The following is a 24602-nucleotide window of genomic DNA, read 5'->3' on the forward strand; positions in this document are numbered from 1 at the left end:
CCTCTGCCTCCTGTTTCTGTTGCATCATGGATTGGCCTCCCAACATGACAAACCTGAAAACGTGTTGAAGCTGCTAATTCCTGACAAAATGGACACTGACTGTCCCCAAATTTGTATCACGACATCAAACCAATATGATTCACCTGCTAATGAAGCAGGCCTAATAGAAAGTAGAAAGCCTAGATTAGTACCAAAAACAACAACAGCATGGAACTGGCTGATACTATGAAACACCAGCAGAAAAATGAGGCTCCATTAGAATTTTAGAAAGACATAACACAGTCAGTCACTCTAATTCTATGGGCTTACATGGGCCTGCTTCCTCCTGGTACAGTGGCTGAAGGGAAAGACAAACTCACTTCTTCTGTAGATCATGCAGACTCTGTTCAGCCCTCTGTAGGCCATCCAAGTCCGTCATCATCTTCTTCATGTGGTCCTTGGAGTAGCGGTTCTGGATGTAGGCGAACCAGCAGCCTCCAATGCCCATCACTATGGAAACCACCAGCATGAAGTCCTTCAGGTGGTTATGTCTGTTCACTGGGGAGAGACAAAAGTGTTAGGTTAAAGGGATACTTCAGGATTCTGGCAATGAAGCCCTTTATCTACTTCCCCTAGCATTAGCGCAATGACTAGAAGTCTATGGTAACTGCTAGCATGCAAGTAGATACCATAGACTTCCAGTTATTGCGCTGACGCTAGTTAGCATTGGCTCGCAAAACTACCTCCAACTTCCTTCATATTGGATGCAGACACAAAATGGTATCCATGAGTTCATCTGACTCTGAGGAAGTAGATAAAGGGCTTCATTGCCAAAATCCTGAAGTATCCCTTTAAAAGAATAGTACACATTGTACAACAGTAACGTTTTCCTGATTGTCCCTTCATCCAGAAAACTCATTGGTGGTGAACTAATGATGTGAAAGTGTGAAAGTGAATGAATTGATGTCATGGTACTGTACTGTGGCGAGGTCTCTCCAATAGAGATGTGTGGTAGTAGTGGGTTGAGTTGAGGAGGCACCAGGCCAAAAGACCAGGATAAAGGCAGATGAACACACTATGTACAGTCTGCTAACAGACGCTGATGAACAACACGTCGAGAACACGAGGGCATGGGAGTTTACATTTACATGAGGTGACGAATCAAACCCCCGGCCCGGACAGCCACTGTCTCACACTTCCTGTCCTCTGGGCGAGCGGCTCAGCCCGGGTAGTGAGGTGTGAACGTCCTCTGGGGGGGGGGCTCGGCCCGGGTAGAAGTGTGAATGTCCTCTGTCATAATGTAGCCATCCTAAGGGATTCAGAACAGTCCCATTCCTCAGTCACCACCAGCACGTCAGCCAGCCAGGCAGGCAGCAACTAACCCTCATGTAAAATGAGCCACAAGGCCATAAACATGATCCAGCATCCTTAAAGCACAGAGAGACAGAGGATTACAAAACCCGTTCTCTTAAAAGCTGTGAAGGCGAGCCGCCGTAGGGCCTGGAAAGGGATAAGATCTACGCAAACACATAGCATAACCTCTTAGCAAACACAGCACTTATGTCCTGGAGTGAAACAAGAGAGGAAGTGGAGCTAAGTGTCAGCTAAAGCCTGGGCCTGGCATGTCTCTTTACAGGCTCATAGAGGGCGTGCCAACTTACAGACAAGCCTTACACACTAAGCTCTCTCTGGCTGTTACTGACATGGAACAAAGACCTCCCTCCGCCTCATAGAAAAACAACCTCCCCCTGACACAAGACTCCCTTTCATGTCACCGACATTGAGTATTGATGTAGGGTGATGTGCTCATCATTAGGCCGGCAATGTTTGCTTGCCCTCTGTCATCAGTCAAGAGCTCTGTGTGGGCTCTTGCAGTCTTGCCTACAAAATCCTAGTACAAACACAGTTGGCCATTGACAGTGGAAATTGGCCGGATAGCGGTGTACATTTATGACTACACTGGAGTCAGACCAACGATACAGCAACCAGGAAAACAATACGAGGGGGAACTAGCTTGGCTATAAAGCTCTAGGGCAGGGGTCCCCAATTACACTCAGCCGTGGACATATTTTTCCATGTGCGGATGGTCGTGGGGCCGGAACATAGTTATAAATACACTGCAAATTGACCGCAAGAATCCCAAACAGATACGGTATTTGACAAAAACGGAATAATTTCAAATAAGGTCAGGGCTCTGTGCAGGCCAGTCAAGTTATTCCAAACCAATCTCGACAACCCATTTCTGTATGGACCTCGCTTTGTGACCGGGGGCATTTTCATGCTGAAACAAGAAAGAGCCTTCCCCAAACTGTTGCCACAAAGTTGGGAGCACAGAATCGTCTAGAATGTAATTGCATGCTGAAGAGTTAAGATTTCCTTTCACTGGAACTAAAGGGCCTAGACCGAACCATGAAAAACAGCACCAAACCATTATTCCTCCTCTACCAAACTTTACAGTTGGCACTATGCATTCAGGCAGGTAGCGTTCTCCTGGCATCCGCCAAAACCAGATTAATCCGTCGGACTGCCAGATGAAGAAGCGTGATTCATCATTCCAGAGAACGCGTTTCCACTGCTCCAGAGTCCAATGGCGGCAGGCTTTACACCACTCCAGAAATGTTTTTCTATAGAGATTGCATGGCTGTGTGCTCGATTTTATCAGCAACGTGTGTTGCTGAAATAGACAAACCCTCTAATTTGAAGGAGGTGTCCACATACTTTTGTAAATACAGTACCAGTCAAAAGTTTGGACACTCCTACTCATTCCAGGGTTTTTCCTTTATTTTTACTATTTTCTACATTGTAGAATAATAGTGAAGACATCAAAACTATTAAATTACACATGGAATCATATAGTAACCAAAAAAGTGTAAAACAAATCAAAATATTTTATATTTGAGATTCTTCAAAGTAGCCACCTTTGCCTTGATGGCAGCTTTGAACACTCTTGGCATTCTCTCAACTAGCTTCACCTGAAATGCATTTCCAACAGTCTTGAAGGAGTTCCCACATATGTTCAGCACTTGTTGGCTGCTTTTCCTTCACTCTGCGGTCCAACTCATCCCAAACCATCTCAATTGGGCTGAGGACGGGTGATTGTGGAGGCCAGGTCATCTGATGCAGCACTCCATCACTCTCCTTCTTGGTCAAGTAGCCCTTACACAGCCTGGAGGTGTGTTGGGTCATTGACCTGTTGAAAAAAAAATGAGAGTCCCACTAAGCGCAAACCAGAAGGGATGGCGTATCGCTGCAGAATGCTGTGGAAGCCATGCTGGTTAAGTGTGCCTTGAATTCTAAATAAATCACAGACAGTGTCACCAGCGAAGCACCCCCACACCATCACACCTCCTCCTCCATGCTTCACGGTGGGAACCACACATGCAGAGATCATCAGTTCACCTACTCTGCGTCTCACGAAGACACGGCGGTTGGAACCAAAAATCTCAAATTTGGACTCAACAGACCAAAGGACAGATTTCCACTGGTCTAATGTCCATTGTTTGTGTTTCTTGGCCCATGCAAGTCTCTTCTTCCTATATGTGTCCTTTAGCAGTGATTTCTTTGCAGCAATTCGACCATGAAAACCTGATTCACGCAGTCTCCTCTGAACAGTTGATGTTGAGATGTGTCTGTTACTTGAACTCTGTGAAGCATTTATTTGGGCTGCAATGTCTGAGGCTAGTAACTCTAATGAACTTATCCTTTGCAGCAGAGGTAACTCTGGGTCTTCCTTTCCTGTGGCAGTCCACATGAGAGCCAGTTTTATCATAGCGCTTGATGGTTTTTGCGACTGCACTTGAAGAAACTTTAAAAGTTCTTGAAATTTTTCGGATTGACTTACCTTCACGTCTTAAAGTAATGATGGACTGTTGTTTCTCTTTGCTTATTTGAGCTGTTCTTGCCATAATATGGACTTGGTCTTTTACCAAATATGGCTATGTTCTATATACCACCCCTACCTTGTCACAACACAACTGATTGGCTAAAACACATTAAGAAGGAAATATATTCCAGAAATTAACTTTTTACAAGGCACACCTGTTAATTGAAATGCATTCCAGGTGACTACCTCATGAAGCTGGTTGAGAGAATGCCAAGAGTGTGCAAAGCTGTCATCAAGGCAAAGGGTGGCTACTTTGAAGAATCTCAAATAAAATATTCTGATTTGTTTAACACTTTTTTGGTTACTACATGATTCCATGTGTTATTTCATAGTTTTGATGTCTTCACTATTATTCTACAGTGTAGAAAATAGTAAAAATAAAGAAAAACCCTGGAATGAGTAGGTGTGTCCAAACTTTTGACTGGTCTGTATAGTGTACATCAGGCCAATCATCCGTTCCCTCCCACAGGAAAACAACTCCCTCTCGCGTTGTCATGAAATTTAATTTCAGCCTCTTCACGCTCAATTTGCCGTGGGTCTGCAGCTTTAGAATACAACTCTTAATCTGTGGAAGACCAGACACTGCAGAGGAATATATTATCCTTAAGGTCATACTCCACAACTAAATCCTTTAAATCTCCTGTTGCTATAGTTTATTTACTGGTGGTCGAATACAACCATTTCAACACACACAAACATGTACCAGTAACTGCCAGCATAAAACAGGTAACTGCCAGAATAATGAAACACTTGAGTAAATGAGGGATACAATGTATATTGAAAGCAGATGATTCCACACAGGTGTGGTTCCTGACTTAATTAAGCAACTGAACATCCCATCATGCTTAGGGTCATGTGTAAAAATGCCCAGTTGCCCATTATTTCAGCTACAATGGCTAGAAGAAGAGATCTCAGTGACTTTGAAAGAGGGGTCTCAAAGGAGCATAGGGGGTTTAAAGGATGTGTGTGTGTGTCTCAGTCACCAGATCCAATTGAACACTTATGGGAGATTCTGGAGCGGCTCCTGAAACAGCTTTTTCCACCACCATCAACACCAAATGGTGGAATTTCTCATGGAAAAATGGCGTCACATCCCACCAATAGAGTTCAAGACACTTGTAGAATATATGCCAAGGCGCATTGAAGCTGTTCTGCTGGCTGTTCTGGCGACCCCTTGACATTTTCCACATTTTGTTAGGTTACAGCCGTATCCAAAAATGTATAGAAATTCCACACACAATACCCCATAATGACAAAGCAAAAACATTTTTGAAATACTTGCTAATTTATCAAAATACAAAAAACTGAAATATCACATTTACATAAGTATTCAGACCCTTTACTCAATACTTTGTTGAAGCACCTTTGGCAGCGATTACAGCCTCGAGTCTTCTTGGGTATGACGCTACGAGCTTGGCACACCTGTATTTGGGGAGTTTCTCCCATTCTTCTCTGCAGATCAACTCAAGCTCTGTCAGGTTGGATGGGGAGCGTTGCTGCACAGCTATTTTCAGGTCTCTCCAGAGATGTTCGATGCTGCAGAATGTTTTTGGTACCCTTCACCAGATCTGTGCTTCGACACAATCCTGTCTCGGAGCTCTACGGACAATTCCGTGGTTTTGGCTCTGACATGCACTGTCAACTGTGGGACCTTATAGACAGGTGTGTGCCTTTCCAAATCATTTCCAAGCAATTTAATTTGCCACAGGTGGACTCCAATCAAGTTGTAGAAACATCTCAAGGACGATCAATGGAAACAGGATGCACCTGAGCTCAATTTGGAGTCTCATAGCAAATGATCTGAATACTTATGTAAATAAGCTATTTCTGTTTTTTATTTGTAATAAGTTTGCAAAACTTTCAAAAAAACTTGTTTTTGCTTTGTCATTATGGGGTATTGTGTGTAGATTGCTGAGGATGTTTTTATTTATTTAATCAATTTTAGAATAAGGCTGTAACGTAACAAAATGTGGAAAAAGTCAAGTGGTCTGAATACTTTCCGAATGCACTGTACATGTAGGTCTTTTTCTCTAGCTAACACATTCCATTAGCTTTTTCTTTCTCTGAAAACACGTCGCTGATTAGCAGGAATGTTGGCTAGAAAGTCCAAAGTGACATGTTTAACTGACCATTAGACTGGGAATGACTTGGCTCAAATCTGTCTTTTTCTGTTATCCTTCAGGTGAACACTCCAGTTGCATGTAATAAGTTGTAAACAGCGCTATGGAATGGTTCCCCTTTGGTAAATGTGTCAGCCATTAAGACAAGATAAGGAGAAGTGTCCATTTCTGATGTGGCCCATTGTGAAAGGTGTCTTAAAATGCTGCTGCTGTGCACAGACAGTCTGTGTGACTATCAGCAGGACCTGTGGCTTTCTGCCCGGGGCTGTCATGTCCAGACGACCCCCTCTCTTCCTCCAGCTGAGACTCTTCACTAAACACACACAATGAAACATGCCAGACACAGACCCCTAACTCTCCCTTATCCTGCTGCTGCTGCTGCAACCTCTAGTATGGAGAGCAGAGCAGACAGAACTTCAAGGCCAGAGGAAGCCCAAGGCGACATTAATATTCTGGTTTCCTTACATAACTTAATCACGGATTCTTGTTCTACACCCAAAAATAGAAAACTGAAACCTGGAAAAACTTGGGAGAAAAAAAAAGTGGAGGGCCCAACACCACCCTCCACACACACAATCAGTCTGTGGTGCAGCCCCAGAATGTGAGCCATCAGGTTGTCCGTCCCTGGTACGATTCCCAGGAACCACCTTGTCTGATGGTGACATTACATCAGCAGGATCTCCCAAGTCCCAGCGCCAGTCTGACAGGGTATGACCAACAGAATGCCATACATTTACAGTAGGGAAACAATGGGGGAAACTGGTGTAACTACAGTACCAACCACTGATACAGCAGGAGCCTCTGGGGACTAGAGATTCATGCTGCAACAGGCTGAAATATGTCACTGTGAGATAGCTGGCAGGAACCTAGTGCTGTGTTTTTCCTGCTTAACCAGGCCCAGGGTTGCTGTAGGAAGGACTGATCATGCTCCACATAACTAGAACGGACATGTTCTGTTTCCTATCATGTCTAACGGCTTTCACACAGTGCAGGTCCTTTTAAACTCCATTACTGGTATGACTTAGCGCCAGGTTAGGACATGCACCTCGTTAATGCAAGTGTGCACCAGCAAGAGACCGTGGTTTGGTTAGCGATGTTCCTGTAGCGCTCATGTGATTGCAGAGTTTGCAAACCAAAATGGCCACTGGATTTATGAAAATAATCCAGGTAGGCATTGGCTACTTTATAGTTAACATTTAATTGAGAAGGTTTTTGGGAAAGTCTTTCCATCTCTACTAGAAAAAGGTTATCATAAGCATCATCGCTAGCAGCTACATAAATTGTAGACATACGTGCACACAGACAGGAGCATTCTTATGCCGTTTCAAAACGTTGCAGGAAAATACAAATCACTGATGCATTTTGTTAATGTCTTATGATGAACTTGGGAAAATTTATGAATTTTCTAATAAGTTCAATACATTTAGTTGATTTCCTACTACTTTCAGTAAAAAAAAAAAAAAAAAGAGTTGAATTCCATTTTAATGTCTGTATTCTGTGATTCCATCCGCAATGCAGATTTTATAGAGGTGTGGTGTGTTTGTCTCAGTGCGCAAGACAGGTGTGATTTTATAGGGCCCTAGAGGTGTGGAGTGTTTATCTGTTAGAATATAGAGTAGCTCAGCCTGAGCATCAACTCACTTCCTCTTTAATAGTCCTGCTCTCTCTCTGCTCATTCTGGAACAGGCTGGCTTTTGGTATGGCACACACAGAGCACCACAGAAAACCTTCCTAAAGAGGGTTTCACTTCCTTTAGAGGAAAGCATGGTGGTTTCAGATTTCTGGCCTTACAGTAACCCCGGTGAACCTCATAGTTCATGTTATTTATCAACGGACAGTGTAGCAGAATTTAAATGGATCATACTGATTCACTGTGTTTTGTGCTGAAGCAAGAAGTCTGACTGCAGGTAGTCCTAGATGATTACTAGCTAAACATATAGGGGGAGGGGCTTATTTTTATTTATTGTGTGTTTTTGTTCGACCTTATGTTATTTTGAGTATTACATTGTTATTGATTACTGCATTGTTGGGTTTAGAGCTTGCGAGAAAGGAATTTCACTGTACATGTGGTGCATGTGATATTAAAACTTGAAACTTGATAAGAACTAGCATTTTCCAGCACTGCCAAGATGCTGCTTGAGACTAATGAACACAGTTTGGAGTTTTTTTTTTTTTTACCAACTGTCTCCCTTTGGAGAGACAAACAGAGCAGACACCGTTCTTCCTCTCATAATTACATTCACAAACAGTCGCATCAGAATGCAACAGCAATTCTCCTTTATCAGTCTGAATAAAAGATAAACACACTACGAACACTAATACGTCATGTAATGGAATTGTAAAGAATAATAATCCACTTACTGAGCGGGGCTCCGAACAGCACAACGTCCAGGGCCTTGAGCTGCAGCTTCTGAACATGGCTGCGATCCAGCATTTTCAGAATGGTCACCGTCAGAGTGGTGTTCTTCACAGCCAGCCTGAGGGAACAGACAGACAGATTGAGACTCTGCAGTGCAGTCACAGGAACATTGAGGAAGAGAGCGAGAACAGGAGGGTTAGTATGAAGGACCCTATGGGTTAACTTACCTGGGCATGACAGTGCCGTTGAAGTGCATCTTGCGGAAGGCGTCCACATACTGTGGCAGCTCCAAGTAGGTGAGCCACTTCTCCACATCGTCCACTGTCCAGTTGTACACTGCAATACACAAACATAATATTACCACACTATCCTTGCTTCTCAAATCTCTCTCTAAAGACCGGTTCAGATGAGCATCAGTAATCCCCATCACTGGTTGTATGCCAACCTTGAGCCAACGCCGACCCACACACAGAGAGAGAACTGTGATTCTGCTTTATATCTTATGAGTGTCGCCGTGAGACGAGTGTATCCAGAATCCCTTAGAGTTATCCTCTATCATAACACACTGTTAAATGTAGCTACACACGTTGGCCATCTCTCAATAAAAGCCGGGGTAAGGGAGATGGGACTGGCAGGGAGTCAGCAGCAGTGTGGTGTGGGCTCAGGCTGCCTAGCTAGCCGGGTTAATGTGCTGCTGCCTAGCTAGTCGGGTTAATGTGCTGCTGCCTAGCTAGCCGGGTTAATGTGCTGCTGCCTAGCTAGTCGGGTTAATGTGCTGCTGCCCAGCTAGCCGGGTTAATGTGCTGCTGCCTAGCTAGCCGGGTTAATGTGCTGCTGCCTAGCTAGCCGGGTTAATGTGCTGCTGCCTAGCTAGTCGGGTTAATGTGCTGCTGCCTAGCTAGTCGGGTTAATGTGCTGCTGCCTAGCTAACTGGGTTAATGTGCTGCTGCCTAGCTAGCTGGGTTAATGTGCTCCTGCCTAGCTAGCTAGCTGGGTTAATGTGCTCCTGCCTAGCTAGCTAGCTGGGTTAATGTGCTCCTGCCTAGCTAGCTAGCTGGGTTAATGTGCTCCTGCCTAGCTAGTCGGGTTAATGTGCTCCTGCCTAGCTAGCTGGGTTAATGTGCTGCTGCCTAGCTAGCTGGGTTAATGTGCTCCTGCCTAGCTAGCTAGCTGGGTTAATGTGCTCCTGCCTAGCTAGCTAGCTGGGTTAATGTGCTGCTGCCTAGCTAGCTAGCTAGCTGGGGGGGATAGATGTGAAGAGAGGAAGGAGAGGTGAGGGACAAAGAGGGGAGATAGATTTGAAAAGCCATGAGTGGTATATGATAACGTGACAGAGTGAGTGTAATGCCAGCAGGACAAGGAGAGGGAGGCGTAGGTGGTACGTCAGTGTGGATGGTTGTTATCTGAGTGTGTGTATGTGGTGATGACAGGTCCACTGATCACCCTCTGCCAGGATGCTTGAGCTGCTAAGTGGTCTGCACTTCAATTGACAATGCTGGCATACCAGCTGATACATTTGACTGCTGTGGCTGGGATGGTTGGGCAGCCTAAGTGCAGAGAAGCTGAGCAGCAAAAACTCTCCCTTACCTATAAAGTCACTAGACAGAACATCTAAGCATTCAATCTAAATCTAATTACTGATGATACAAATGTAAATACAATGCAGTACTCTAAAACCGACAGAGCACAGGGACTCTAGCTAACACAGTGTCAGTCAGCGGTGAGACATCAAACGAGGTGGGCTGGACTGACAGAGCAGAGCTCTGAGAAGAGAACACAGTGTACTGAATGAGATTCATTGTCTGAGACTCTCTTATATGCAAACGGATGCACTGAGTGAGGCAGCGTGCCTGGAGGGCAGGCTTGTTTGTACTGCTAGCCTGTAGAGAGTAGAGACAGGGTGGGAGGCTCCAGTAACACTACAGTGTAGTTCCAGCACCTTCAGAACCCTTCCAGGTATTCCACAGGTCTTCCACACTGATGAACTGGTCGTCTCCGTGGAAACTGTTGTGCTTGGCTTTGGGATCGTGGTAGTTCAGGTCCTCCCTTAGGAACTGGAGGTCACCGGGGTCACATTGGGGGAGAGAGAGAGAGAAGGGGAGAGAGGTGTCAATCAAATCAGCCAGAAGGATTATGTGGCCTGTCAATTATAGATGTCAGAGCAGAGGAATCAAACAGTTTCATCAAGGCTGAGGTAGACTTAGGAAACTGCAAAGTGTTCGCTTAGTCAGGGAAGGATAAAAAAGATATGTGCGGCATGCACAGAGAATAACCAACAGAGAAGCATGCCCTGAGCCTCCCCCTGCCTGCAGTGTGCATCCAGCCTTGTAACAGTATCACAATGTTCATGACAAGCAGTAGAGAGGTGTGTATGGATCTAGCACTAAAGGAACCCTATGCTTTACTCACACCACACTCTGAGAAGGTGCTAGAAAACACATGGCCTTTTACGATTGAATGACAATTAAAGATCTAGACATTGTCTTAATAGGTAAATTTCAATAAAGATCTATAGGTTTGAGCATGTACATGTGTCATATTTTCCACTGAAGATTTATTGGCCTGAAAACCTGTGATGGAAAGTACAAACCTATAACGCCATTGTGAACAGGTGTGGAAACATAATTTGATGATGAGGAACACAAACAGGAAATCAAGTGTTCCTTTTTCTACTCGAAACACTAAACCAATCTTTCAATCTAATGAGCCTACTGTAAGTAATATCGAACACATTGAGTGTCTCCAGTTCTCTTGAGCAAAAGCATAGCAGCGCAGCGACAGTGCTTAGCTGACATTATGTTTCATCCATCTCTAGCCAGCCCCCATGCTGTTATCACTGGAAGGAAGAAGTTTGGCTGCTGTACGACACGCACGCCCCCACAAAGAACAGCTCAACGATCACGGGCTCAGGACAAGCCATGATGATGATTTTCCTTCTTCATAGCTTAGTGTGGGAGGTTTTCAATACAGGGCGGAAACTCAAAATCAATCAGGCAATAAATCATACCGTTTCTTTGACAATGTAGCCAAATAGCTGATGTTTTTAAATTCCTGGTCTGGTGTGTTCATCATTTGTTTTTTTAGTTGCGTCATGATGTTTCAATTATCTTAGCTTGTTTTAAATGTATGTAGTTCTGTCCTAGACCTGTTCTTGTCTATTAATGTTCTGTATTATGTCATGTTTCATGTGGACCCCAGGAAGCTTTCGCAACAGCTAATGGGGATCCTAATAAAATAAAGTACCGAAACATGATCATAAAAACCTATTATTTCTCTAAGAAGTACCCAGGCATCAGAGCTGCTTTGGTCCGAGCGCTCCACATGTTTTGTTCAGCCTTCCTCAGTGTTGGCTCTGAGCCAGGACTGACACCAGAGATATGTGCTTCATTCACCGGCTGGCTGCTTCAGGGATCATCATCCAGAGCCAGTGTCTCCATCTAACACTGCTCAGCCCCTGCAGAAGATGCTGCAGAGGAAGAGACCTCTAGCCCAGACCAGAGCCTCCTGAGGTGGGGCAGGAGGCTACAAGGCAGGCCTGTCCTCTCCCAGCCTGTTCGTGGCTGCCCTACAGGCCTCTCCTCTCCCAGCCTGGCCGTGGCTTCCCTCCTACTGGTTGCAGTGTGAGAAAGAAGCCTGCTACGGGGACGGTAGTGGAGTGCAGACCACATCGGTAACATTTTAGCAGCCCTGACCTCTCTCTGACTGCAGGAATGCCTGGCCAGGAAGTGCACAAATCCATCACTTACTTCAATAGCAAAATAAACGGCATTACCAGGAAGCCATTAACTAATCTCATTATCTATGGCCATCTTGGGAAGGAGTCCCTGCTGGTGGATGACAGGGGATTAGAGTACTGATACCTTCAGGCCACTTTTCTGTGACTCACATAGACAGGTCTGACTGGTGCCATGCAGTACAGTAGCTACATCCTCTTCAACACATCACACTATGAAAACTGAAAACACCTGTAATCTATCAAAATGCTATTGAAATGTAATGAAGTAGGGAACCTGGTGGTTCTACTCACCCCGTCAGTCTCTGACACGTCCACATTGTATAGGGAACCTGGTGGTTCTACTCACCCCGTCAGTCTCTGACACGTCCACATTGCCATTAGCATCGTCATCCATCTGCTTGTGGATACTGCGGATCGCCTCGAAGCTGAGGATGATATTCTCATCATGGCACAGAGGCTCGTCGATGCGACAGAGTTCTGAGGGAGAAAAGACAAGTCCAACCTGAGTCAGAGCTCGCACTGAAGTTTGATGTGATAGCAGTTGTACAGGGCTCTCAACAACACCTGAACAGCTGATATTTTCTCCATCATACTAGGCTTGGGCGGTAAACCATATATACCGTATAAAAGGGTATTTTGAAATACCGACGGTATGATAGTTTGGGGCGCCCTAATGCTACGCCACTGCTTATAACTAAAAGTTAACTATCCAAGATGTGCCAAATAAATTCTCTCCAACTCAGGGCTCCAGCTATGCATTTGGTTTGCTAACTTGCTAGCTAAGTGGCTAGCTTGCAAGATGAAGCTTCTTGCTTATAGCAGAGACAATCAACCCCTCCAGGATCAAGATCCCTGCTGCCTAAATTTGTTTTGTGCATTTTTGGGGGGAAATAAACAATGCCCCATGTGTACTGCCGGTAATACCGTTTCTCCGGTATGGTACAGGAACAGTTTGAAGGTATGGAAATCTGGATACCGCCCAACCCTACATCATACAGTAGGACTAGTGGCTATGGCCTGTAGCACACCCCAGCTTATGGACCACAGCCAAAACTCTGTCCACCTTGAAACCATCCCGAGCCATTTGTTCAAATCCCCATAGTAACCTAGGAGCTTTGCTGCTCAGCAGAAAACCATAGGGGTGCTACATTTAGCTGAGCATTAACTAAACCTAGCAAGAGTCTATTTATAACCAGGCTGTGTCCAGCTGTATGGTTACAGTGGAGAAGAGGAGAATGGTGGGGAGGGGAGGAGTTTGCTTTCTTTTCAACAGTGTAACCTGAGTGTTGCCTACACTCAGTATGACAAGGGTGCTGATGTTATGTCATCAATCCCAGTGCAACACGTGTGTAGGGAAGTAGAGTTCTAATGAGGGAGAAGTCAATGAACAGGGGGAACTATGAGGGCAAAACATCCAAATCAGTATTCATTACTAGCCTAACATTATTTTCCTTTACATAGCCTACTAACTGGCCTATTACATTAAATGAAGTGTCCTTTAATATAGACCACATGGAAAATTCTATAAAATTAGATTTTATACATGAATAAAGACTTGCGAAAGTGTAAAAAAAACCTGTCCCTCATGTTTTTTAGACTACTAGGAAGATTGTTACCCACTTAACCCCAACATTTCTTCAAGTTTTAACCCTCATTGTAAAGCCCAAGTTACGTTCTTGCTTTGATAGTCATTTCTGAAGATTATTTATGTCATGTGAATAGTGATTAAGTCCGTCCCTCATTAAGGTCAACCCTGTTATGTGAACTGAACTCTGGTTTTAATATGTAATTTAATATGTATGGAATTATTATTTTTTTACCAAGTTACACTATCCAAAATGTACTACATTCGTTGAACGACCCGCCTATCTTAGCCTACATTATTACGTCTGCACAATAGCACATACATAGAGGTCTAGACTTAGTAAGAAGTGTGTTCACCTTCACCTCAAGAATTCCAGCTATGCAGCCATTACAATTAAGTTGTTTGAAAGTTGTATAAATGGTGTCACATGCTGGGAGTATCTCTGGGTATAGTCATGGTTATGAAACCGTTGTGTTGTGTTGCATCTAACCCTTCCTGGTCTGCTGTCTTCCCCTCTCTCCTGGGGGATTAGAAACCCTCTGCAGCAGCAGATCACAGATAAGGCCTTGATTCAAGTCAGAAGAAAGCCTTGTTTGGCCTGAGCGGCAGTGGGAAGACATTCTGGGCTGTGTGAAGGAGCATGACCAAGGCCTCTCAGCCACAGAGATTTGCAGTGTAGCCAAGTGTCTTTGCAGAAAGCTTTAATGTTCTACGTTTCATGTTCACAATCTCAGGTCAAAAGAATGTACCTTCTATCTCTTTGCAATGTAGTCTACATGATGAAACAGCAGGGTAAAAATACAGGCAAAATGGCAAACAGTCCCTAAAAGGGAAAAAGCTGATCAGATAGATCAAAGCTAAGAGTATATTTTTGCTTGTATGACTGTGTGGGTTATCCTTCCCAGAAACCTGACCAAAACACAAATGAAATAGTGCATGGCCTAGATTAGTGTGATGTCTTCAGTTCTCACACTAAGAAATGTGATATCAGGTACCTTCCTGTGTGGTGCAAGAGCTTCCCCGATTGGCCCATGCAGAGTGCAACTTATAGGCATGAGTCAGCATAGCACAGCACATGACAGGCAGGAGCTTCTCTGGCATGGAATACTGCTGCAGATTTATTCATGACAAAGACTTAATTAAGGCAGCAAGGGCTGAACAGAAAATGGCAACAAAGCCAGAAAAGTGAAGCTATGGAATTTCATTCTATCAAGCAGCCTAGCTGTAGGCAACTACTGCAAAGGGGTAAATTGTTAAACTTGTTTGGATCCACAAAAGTCACCATACCCCAACCTGTGGAGAGCTAGAGCAAGCCAGCCACAGAGGCTATGACAGGTGGCCAATGTGGAAACAATTCTATAATATCCAGGCATATCAACAACAACCACAGTTGACACCCTGTGAGGATGATGGCACATCCTCACCTAAAGACTCATACATTCCCCATTGTGTGTGTGACTGTGTTCTTGTTTATTTGTTAAAGGTCCCAGTTTCAGTCATTTTTCATATCCTGCCAGTCAAACGTGTATTCTGCTACAGTTAAGCGTGTAATTATATATATATATATATACAGTGGCGGCTCCTGAAAAAATTCTCAGGAGGGGCAATTTTTCTGATGATTTAGGTGACCTACACACATTTAAAAAAAGATATGTCCAGCAACAACATGAAGACAGGGGCAGCATATAAGTCAATACCAGAAGCATTTATTGACTGATCTCAAAAGTGTTGGCTTACCAGGGTTGGTGGAGCCCTCAGTTTCATCTTTGCCTCGCAAAGCTAACTCAAACACTCCGCAAAACTTCACACACTGGATTAGCCGGCTGAGGATGTGGCGGTTCTTGCTAATGTCGTAGTAAATATATTTGTTATAGTGAATATGGAATATGATATGTTGAGTAAAATGTTGTGCTAAGATCTATTTAGGTCAGGAGCTGGTTATAAGTTCTGTTCCTATCCAATAACAATGGACAAAAGGGTCCTATCTTGTCAGCCTTGTCAGCAGGTGGCCAAGGACAACACCCACGCCATAGGCCTCTCAGTTCTTCCAACTCACGAGTTCTTGCTCTGAGGACACACACACACACAAACACACACACACACACACATCATCACTGTTAAACACACACACACACACACACACACACACACACACACACAAAAATCCCCTCTCTTAGGCTGAACATTTGAAGACAGAGAACCCGACTCAGAGCCAATGCAACAGTGACAGTAGCCTGCAGGGGACCTCGCCCAACTCATCAGGACCAATCAGAAGATCAGAACTACTAGATTGAACCTACTTCATTTATTGCATAAAATGTCTGCACACAATGTTTCGGGGCTCTCTTCAGATAATAATAATAATAATAATAATAATAATAATATGCCATTTAGCAGACGCTTTTATCCAAAGCGACTTACAGTCATGCGTGCATACATTTTTGTGTATGGGTGGTCTCGGGGATCGAACCCACTACCTTGGCGTTACAAGCACCATGCTCTACCAGCTGAGCTACAGAAAGTGGATACTCATGGATGCGCATTGCAATTGTAAAATGTCAACACAATTGGAGACACCACGTCATTTTTGGAGACATGTTATTGACAGTAAACTATTGTAGATGCGACTGCTAACTAAATAAAACATTTTAGCTGGCTAGCTAATCATCTTAGCTAAATGTGGGGCAAACAATTCAGTTATTTACCGTTAATTTGAGGGATTGGGGTGAAAGAAATCGAGTTACATAGTGATACTTTACGATATACTGTATTGACAATATCGCAATATTTTAGCGCTAGTTGGCTGTACCTGCACCAAAACACCATTATTGTTCCTTCATAGCTTGTTCTCAATCTTTTCACATTGGGAGCAAATTTGTTTTCAGCACTTTTATTTCCATGACTGATCAAAACTCGTTCTCATGGCTTTCTGATCCCTCTGCAACAGACATATGGTGCGCAATAAAATCACAGTATCGAATCGCAATACGTATAGAATCATGAGACTCGCAATGCTGATGCATATATCTTATCGTGAGGTTCCTGGCAATTCCCAGCCCAAGTTCATTTGCCACAACAAATCTCTTCGCTAGCAAACGCGATGTCTTCTCCAAAACGGCAATGTGTCTCCAGCAATGTTTACTTTTTTGACGTTCTATGGCATCTCCACTTTCCAAGCATATATGACCACATGTAATATTTTGGTAAGTGATGCAAATAGTGAACTATGTAGGGCCAGGATGTAAAATATATGTAGCTGCAGCAATTTCTCTTATCTGATATGGTAAGTAATGGGGCTTAATTTATAGCTCCCTAAGAGTTTGACGAACGGGTCCGTGAACGCGATTCCAGATATATTTACCTCTGAATAAACTGCCTTTATTACACCATATCCACATCCAGTAAACTTGTGATTATCAACACTAACCTCATCGTTGTGGCGGCGGACAGCTAGCCTGTATCCCTCGTCATCCAGTTGAGTGAGTGGCAATGTCTTTTTCGTTCCGTACCAATTTTTGGAAAATCCTCGGGTGTAGGACTTTCCGCCTTTAGTAGAAACCTGTTGAATTATTAAATTTGGTCTGGGAGGTCCTAATTGTTTCGTTGCCAATTTATCTTCATTTGTTCGCCGAATCGCCGACAAAAAGGAACTTCTTTCAAACAATCCACTCTTTTCTCAGTTACGTTCATGGTTACGTAACGTATGACGAAAGCGCGTAAGTGCAAGCCCACAGACACCCATTGAGATTGTATTGAAGGCTCTGAAATTTGAAAAAATAGATTTTACATGGGAGTCTATTACAGACTTCTGGGCGATTTTCAACCTGACTGAAATCGCCCCAAAAAGGGGGGAGCCATTTGAAGCACGACTTTAGCCTGATTCGACATTTAGTGGCAGTGTGGCACTGTGGCAGATCAGACGTATAGATTACAACACTGATAACTACTGTTGCCGTGATATAATTGATTAGAAAAAAAATCCCTTCCTTTTCCCGTTTGGCAGTGCGTCGCCCATATCGCCCTATTGAACAGGCCGCCTTAATTATATATATATAGTGAGAAATGTGTTGAGTCAGGATTGGCTAATAAGATAATTGTAGCCCTGCCCACCTATTTTAGTTGATTGAATACAAGTGTATATGTGTTTGTGGGAGAGAGGCAGTGTGGGTAGTCGATGTGGGAGAGAGGCAGTGTGGGTGGTCGATGTGGGAGAGAGGCAGTGTGGGTGGTCGATGTGGGAGAGAGGCAGTGTGAGTGGTCGATGTGGGAGAGAGGCAGTGTGGGTGGTCGATGTGGGAGAGAGGCAGTGTGGGTGGTCGATGTGGGAGAGAGGCAGTGTGGGTGGTCGATGTGGGAGAGAGGCAGTGTGGGTGGTCGATGTGGGAGAGAGGCAGTGTGGGTGGTCGATGTGGGAGAGAGGCAGTGTGGGTGGTCGATGTGGGAGAGAGGCAGTGTGGGTGGTCGATGTGGGAGAGAGGCAGTGTGGGTGGTCGATGTGGGAGAGAGGCAGTGTGGGTGGTCGATGTGGGAGAGAGGCAGTGTGGGTGGTCGATGTGGGAGAGAGGCAGTGTGGGTGGTCGATGTGGGAGAGAGGCAGTGTGGGTGGTCGATGTGGGAGAGAGGCAGTGTGGGTAGTCGATGTGGGAGAGAGGCAGTGTGGGTAGTCGATGTGGGAGAGAGGCAGTGTGGGTAGTCGATGTGGGAGAGAGGCAGTGTGGGTAGTCGATGTGGGAGAGAGGCAGTGTGGGTAGTCGATGTGGGAGAGGCAGTGTGGGTAGTCGATGTGGGAGAGAGGCAGTGTGGGTAGTCGATGTGGGAGAGAGGCAGTGTGGGTAGTCGATGTGGGAGAGAGGCAGTGTGGGTAGTCGATGTGGGAGAGAGGCAGTGTGGGTAGTTGATGTGGGAGAGGCAGTGTGGGTAGTCGATGTGAGAGAGGCAGTGTGGGTAGTCGATGTGGGAGAGAGGCAGTGTGGGTAGTCGATGTGGGAGAGAGGCAGTGTGGGTAGTCGATGTGGGAGAGAGGCAGTGTGGGTAGTCGATGTGGGAGAGAGGCAGTGTGGGTAGTCGATGTGGGAGAGAGGCAGTGTGGGTAGTCGATGTGGGAGAGGCAGTGTGGGTAGTCGATGTGGGAGAGGCAGTGTGGGTAGTTGATGTGGGAGAGAGGCAGTGTGGGTAGTTGATGTGGGAGAGAGGCAGTGTGGGTAGTTGATGTGGGAGAGGCAGTGTGGGTAGTTGATGTGGGAGAGGCAGTGTGGGTAGTTGAAAGGAAGGACAGAGAGAATGTTCTGCTCTCAACTTTTTATCCTTGTTTTAGCTCATATCCTGATTTTAACCGTTGTTGTACATGTCTATTTATTCAAATAATCTCAATTTTGGCGTAAAACTGTTCCTGACTTCAAGAAGCCTTTATGTGCACGAGTTAACGGCCAACTTCATTACACACTACTGGGAACTCGAACAAGAAAATAAAGGAATGAACAACAGTGTAGGTAGGCTATAACAAGCTGCTAATCCATCAACTGACATTCTGTCAGGTTGTCCATAACTGCTTGTTAAGACATGCTAACATTATTTGACTGTAAAGCCTTCTCTTCAACACACATACAGGCAGCAGCATATGCCACTGCACTGCAGCAGAAAGTGGGGTGGAGCATTTCTGATCAAAAACGGTATTTCCTCTGCCATAACTAGGCTATACAGCTGCAATGGAAGGCACCAAATGGCAAACTCCATCTATAGCAGCAGTTTGACTCTAAAGTCACACCCCTATCCGTCCCCATTTCAGGCGCAATGAGTAGCCTATCGGAGAAATCTTGTGCCAGTGTACAGCCTTTAGCAAACAGAGTAGCCTAAGCTAATAGGCCTACTACTTTTAGACAATAACAATGCATCTCAAAATGAAAGCCTCCTGGTTAATATGGCTCCAGATAACTGAATAACAAACCCATTCCAGGTCAACCTGTTCTTTAATTCCACAATCTAACAGCATAAATCTGCCTGGGGGCACCAAATCAACCGATGCAAGTGAGTGTGCTGAACATAGCTAGCCTCCTAGATAAAGGTTAAGTCTACAACCCAAGGGTGTGGTGGTGGTTAAAAAGTAACTTTTGGGACATTGTTTTTGTGCATTTGAAAATACCAGTGGGTCTACATTCTAGATCTGCAGCCCAGTACTTCTTCAGCAAACACAGCCATGATGAAAAAAGAATGACTTTTGGCACCTGCAGATCTCACACACACCCTGCCAACCCTCTCCTCATTTTCATTTGGTTTGCAAACTTACTGGATATTAAATATTTACATACTAGACTACCTTTTCAAAGAGCTTTAAGTTATCTAACCCTCTCGGTGTGTGTGTGTTTGCCTGTAGAAGACTGAACAGTTATCTAACCCTCTCGGTGTGTGTGTGTTTGCCTGTAGAAGACTGAACACGCACTTGCCCTCTGGACCACTTCACTGCCGGTGTAATTACTGTTTCCCATCCTGACTCCAGGATGCCCAACCAGGCTTACTGTAGCAGGCAGTAGTCTGTAGTAGTCAACCCTCTCCAGGCCCCAAGTCTCTTCATCACACAAACGCCATGAGCTAGTAAAACTGATGCTGAGCACAGACACTATACATTATGTATGTGGGTAGCTAGGCCACATTCACTGAATGTCTCACCACCAACAGGTCCTGCAAACCACTACAACCGTCTTTAATGTTTTACCACAAACACAATCTTTATTGGAGATGGGTCACTGTGACAGCCAACATGTTGTATCACTCCATGACTTGGCCCCTGTCCCATTCAGCAAAAGCCTTTACACAGTCTGGCCTCAATGCATGATGTCAAATCAAAAGACCTCAAGTAGTGGCACAATTACTGTAAGTGGTATAGAATAGGCTAACTTACAAAAGTCAGGGCCGAGAGTGGTCTTCAAAGCCATTGTTTATTCATTTCTAAACATCTCAATTTTTTAGGAATAGGCCTACATTAGTTAAGGGCCCCTTGGACAGGAAGCATAGCACTACCTGATAAATTACAAATGCCACAAGTTTAACATCAACACTGTTCATGTGAAATCATAGGAGCCCTGTATAAACAGTGATAATAAAATGATGGGCAGGCACCTAATTCACCCACAGCTGTATAAATATGATATGACGATGTATGATCCAAACCCACCCAAAAGGGAACACCAGAGGAGACTGGTCAGGTCTAAAACGAACAATGAATCGGCCAGTTCTAGCCCTACTACTGTGGCCGACATGAGGCTTAGACACCTATATGTGTCTAAGCTTAGACACTCATGTGGTCCTCTGTAGCTCAGCTGGTAGAGCACGGCGCTTGTAACGCCAAGGTAGTGGGTTCGATCCCCGGGACCACCCATACACACAAAAAATGTATGCACGCATGACTAAGTCGCTTTGGATAAAAGCGTCTGCTAAATGGCATATTATTTATTATTTATATGATGTTCATTACTAAAAGCTTCTCAGTGTCACGTTGTTTAGTTTAAACTAAACCTATGACAATAGTTTCACACATTCCGTTTTGTTGTTTTGGAATTACATTGAATGCTGTGGCAAAACTAGTGATGATGAGTAAAAGACGTTTTGACTGACTTGAAGAAGAAAAAAAACACTACCAAGATGCACGTCTCCCTGACTTGACTGTGTGCTATGATCACCATGGGACAGAGCTTAATAGAGAATGCATACCCTAACTATTCTCAGCATGGCTGCATTTAGAGCTGGCACAATTTCTAAATACAAAAATGGTACAGGAGATTCTAGTGCACTGATAATGCAACAAATGTCTACAAGTGACCAAATTTGATCACATTGTGTATGGAATTAATACACATGCTGCATATGGGCAGAATGATTGCAGGTGTGTCATAATGTTGGAACATTTCTGAATGATATTTACATACCTGACACACCATTATCAATTTCATGGTGGTCTGAGCTGGCTTGGACCGTCCAACTTTCGCTCAGGAGGCATAAGCATACAATCCACAAGGTCAACGATTTGCTGAAATCCATAATGGAGGTTTGCTAGGAAGAGGAAATGTTTTAGTGACATCTCGCATGAATGTATAACGTTAGCTACTGTACTAGCCTAGTGATTTAACAATGACTGAACTTCAGATTTAAAACCAATGACACCAATTTCAAACCAATGACACTGCATGATTACTACAATCTAAAAGGTCTAGCTAAAGTGTCAAATGAGATCACATCGGAACTTTACAAGCCAACTATCATCGGTCAAGGAACGTTGGTAGTCCATATCTGGGACCTCTAACGTGGCTATTTACTCAGTATAGAAGTCACATATGGGCTACAGGCAGATAGTACAGGCTCTCACAAATTCAGTGGTTGGCTCATGCTAAACATTATCATGATCATAATACTACTATCAAACAATTTCACCATGTTTAGCTATTTCAATAAAATCATTACATTACAAGACAATATTAGCTGGATATGGATAACAAGCAATCATAGCTAACGCGTTAGCAGTCAGTAGCTAACAGTAAAGAAATGGCTGGCTAACCAACGTTATTGAAACAAAAGTGACAGCTGGGAGCTTGACAGCCCGGCTTGAATAGCGATCTTAATCGAGTCAGTCGTTTCATGATTTTCTAGGTAGCCATTAAAATGTACTTAGTTACCTTTCAAGACTTTTGCATTGGATGGATGCTCTTCTTATTACAACTCTAGTGGTTACCGTAGAATCAAAGGCACGTCATCAATCGTAGGTCCAAACTCCAAAGAGAAGCCCCTATGTACTCCATGGATAAAGGTTTAGACAGCTAACGTTAGCTAGCCAGCAATGCGCAGGCAATCCCAGGGCCGAGGTGGTCGACTAACTAACTACCACACAGACACTAGGATAAAGCTAGCTAACTAAGTAACGTAATGGTTTGGGCCACTTCTTCAGCTAGCTCACCACCGCACTAGCACAGCAGGCTTCAGACCATTGTCAGCAGCTAGGAAGCTGGCTTCACTGATAATCATCGCACACGAGCTATCTACAATGACAGAACGCGAGCTACCTAGCTAGCAAACCCGTCCTCTTACGTGAACTTACTGGATAAAATACACTCGATTAAGAAAAAAAGTATTTATGATTGATTCAAACACAGAGCGGTTGTAATCCACTAGCTACATGTCCGCTCCAGTTGGTTGCCCCCCCCCCCACTCAAAAAAGCTTCAACTCCTGGCTCTGCAGCTGACTGGTTCAGTTCTTCAGACTGGGTTGCTTCACCTGTGAATCAAGCAATATTAACGAATCACTTCCTATCACGTGGTTTTAAATAATCCTTCAAAATAAGAGTGTCGCCCTGTAAACGGTGTAAACGAATTATGAAGGTAAAAAAATATTCATACTTGAGTAAAAGTAAAGATACCTTAGTAGAACATGACTAAAGTAAAAGTCACCCAGTAAACTTCTGCTTGAGTAAAAGTCTAAAAGTATTTGGTTTAAAATATACTTAACTATCAATAGTAAATGTAATTGCTAAAATATACTTAAGTATCAAAAGTAAGCGTAAAAGTATAAACCATTTCAAATTCCTTATATTAAGCAAACCAGACAGCACCATTTTCTTGTTTTTTATTTATTTATGGATAGCCAGAGGCACACCAACATTCAGACATAATTTACAAACGAAGCATGTGTGTTTAGTGAGTCCACCAGATCTGAGGCAGTAGGGATGACCAGGGATGTTCTGTTGATAAGTGTGTGAATTGGACAATTTTCAAGCATTCAAAATGTAACGAGTACTTTCGGGTGTCAAGGAAAATGTATGGAGTAAAACGTACAGTATGTTCTTAAGGAATGTAGTGAAGTAAAAGTAAAAGTTGTCAAAAATCTAAATACAGATACCCCAGAAAACTACTTAAGTAGTACTTTTAAGTATTTTTACTTAAGTACTTTACACCACTGTATATATATATATATATATATATATATATATATATAAGATAAATTAATTCCGACCATAGTATCCTACGTTTACCAATATCAACGCGTAACTTTTTTTTTTTTTTTAAGGAAACGCCTAGGCCTTATGTTGCAAGCTGTTGCTCATGCTGGCTTCAAACACATATCAGTTCGCATGTGTTTAAGGCATAGAGATAGATAGAGAACTCTAGTGCCCAAAACTTTGTTTTAGCATGGGCAGAACCAGGACTTTCAACACTTTGAAGTAGTCAACTGGGTGGAACTTTCGTATGAGTTAAGGAAGGATCACATTATTCCATCCAGGTCACCAGGAGGGATCAGCCAATGAATTATACTTGTGAGGAAACATTCCATAACTGCAGGTGGCAGTAAATCATCAACCTTGGCTTTATACCTGTTCAAACAACACACTCTAAATGGCAGTGTGCACCCTTTCAGTTTGTTTGTCAACTCATAGAAGTAGTAAAATAAGAAAATTGACTACTTCAAAATGGAGATGGCTTCAATGGCGCTGCCTGTGCTCGCTAAGACTCCATGATAGAACAGATACAATGATGCGATATCTATCAAAATCTATGGTTAGAGCAGTCATGATGAGCAGCGCATTAGATACAACGTCACCACTGCCGGAAGGTTGTTTTTACGATAGCTAGAAGACTGCTGCCTGTGCTGTCCACTACTTCAATCTGAGTAGAAAACTGCAATCAAATCGCTCGTGTTGATTCTGACATTATACTTCCACATAAAGGTGTGTGGATGTAGGCTATTACAACAAACGAACGGTGGAGCTCATCGGCTCATCAGTTCCACACAACTAAGCTCAAGTATGCCACCTTGAGGCTGTAGGCAACACAGCGCTAGAAATAAAAGAGGAGGGGAAGCATGATTTTATGGGGAGGCATTCCATCGGGGGGCATCTTCTGATGGACCTAATGCCCGCTGTCAGAACAAATCTGAGCCTAAATGGGATAGCCAGTAGGCC

The 24602-nt window shown here is 43.8% G+C and overlaps 1 protein-coding gene across 5 annotated transcripts in view; it reads right to left on the reverse strand.

Moving 5' to 3' along the window:
- Positions 1-22915, reverse strand: part of stim1a (stromal interaction molecule 1a) — a 41424-nt gene extending 18509 nt beyond the window's left edge. For all 5 annotated transcript variants that reach the window (XM_041876912.2, XM_045214724.1, XM_045214726.1 and 2 more), the window contains exons 1-7: positions 22326-22915; positions 21582-21705; positions 12424-12554; positions 10281-10395; positions 8569-8677; positions 8344-8459; positions 360-537 (exon numbers count right to left, since the gene is read on the reverse strand). In XM_041876912.2, coding sequence (XP_041732846.2) covers positions 360-537; positions 8344-8459; positions 8569-8677; positions 10281-10395; positions 12424-12554; positions 21582-21693 — 761 coding nt within the window. In that variant the 5' untranslated portion in view covers positions 21694-21705; positions 22326-22915. The remainder of the gene's footprint in view (positions 1-359; positions 538-8343; positions 8460-8568; positions 8678-10280; positions 10396-12423; positions 12555-21581; positions 21706-22325) is intronic.
- Positions 22916-24602: the final 1687 nt, after the last annotated feature.

This window comes from Coregonus clupeaformis, chromosome 5 (assembly GCF_020615455.1).
Source record: "Coregonus clupeaformis isolate EN_2021a chromosome 5, ASM2061545v1, whole genome shotgun sequence".
NCBI lineage: Eukaryota > Metazoa > Chordata > Actinopteri > Salmoniformes > Salmonidae > Coregonus > Coregonus clupeaformis.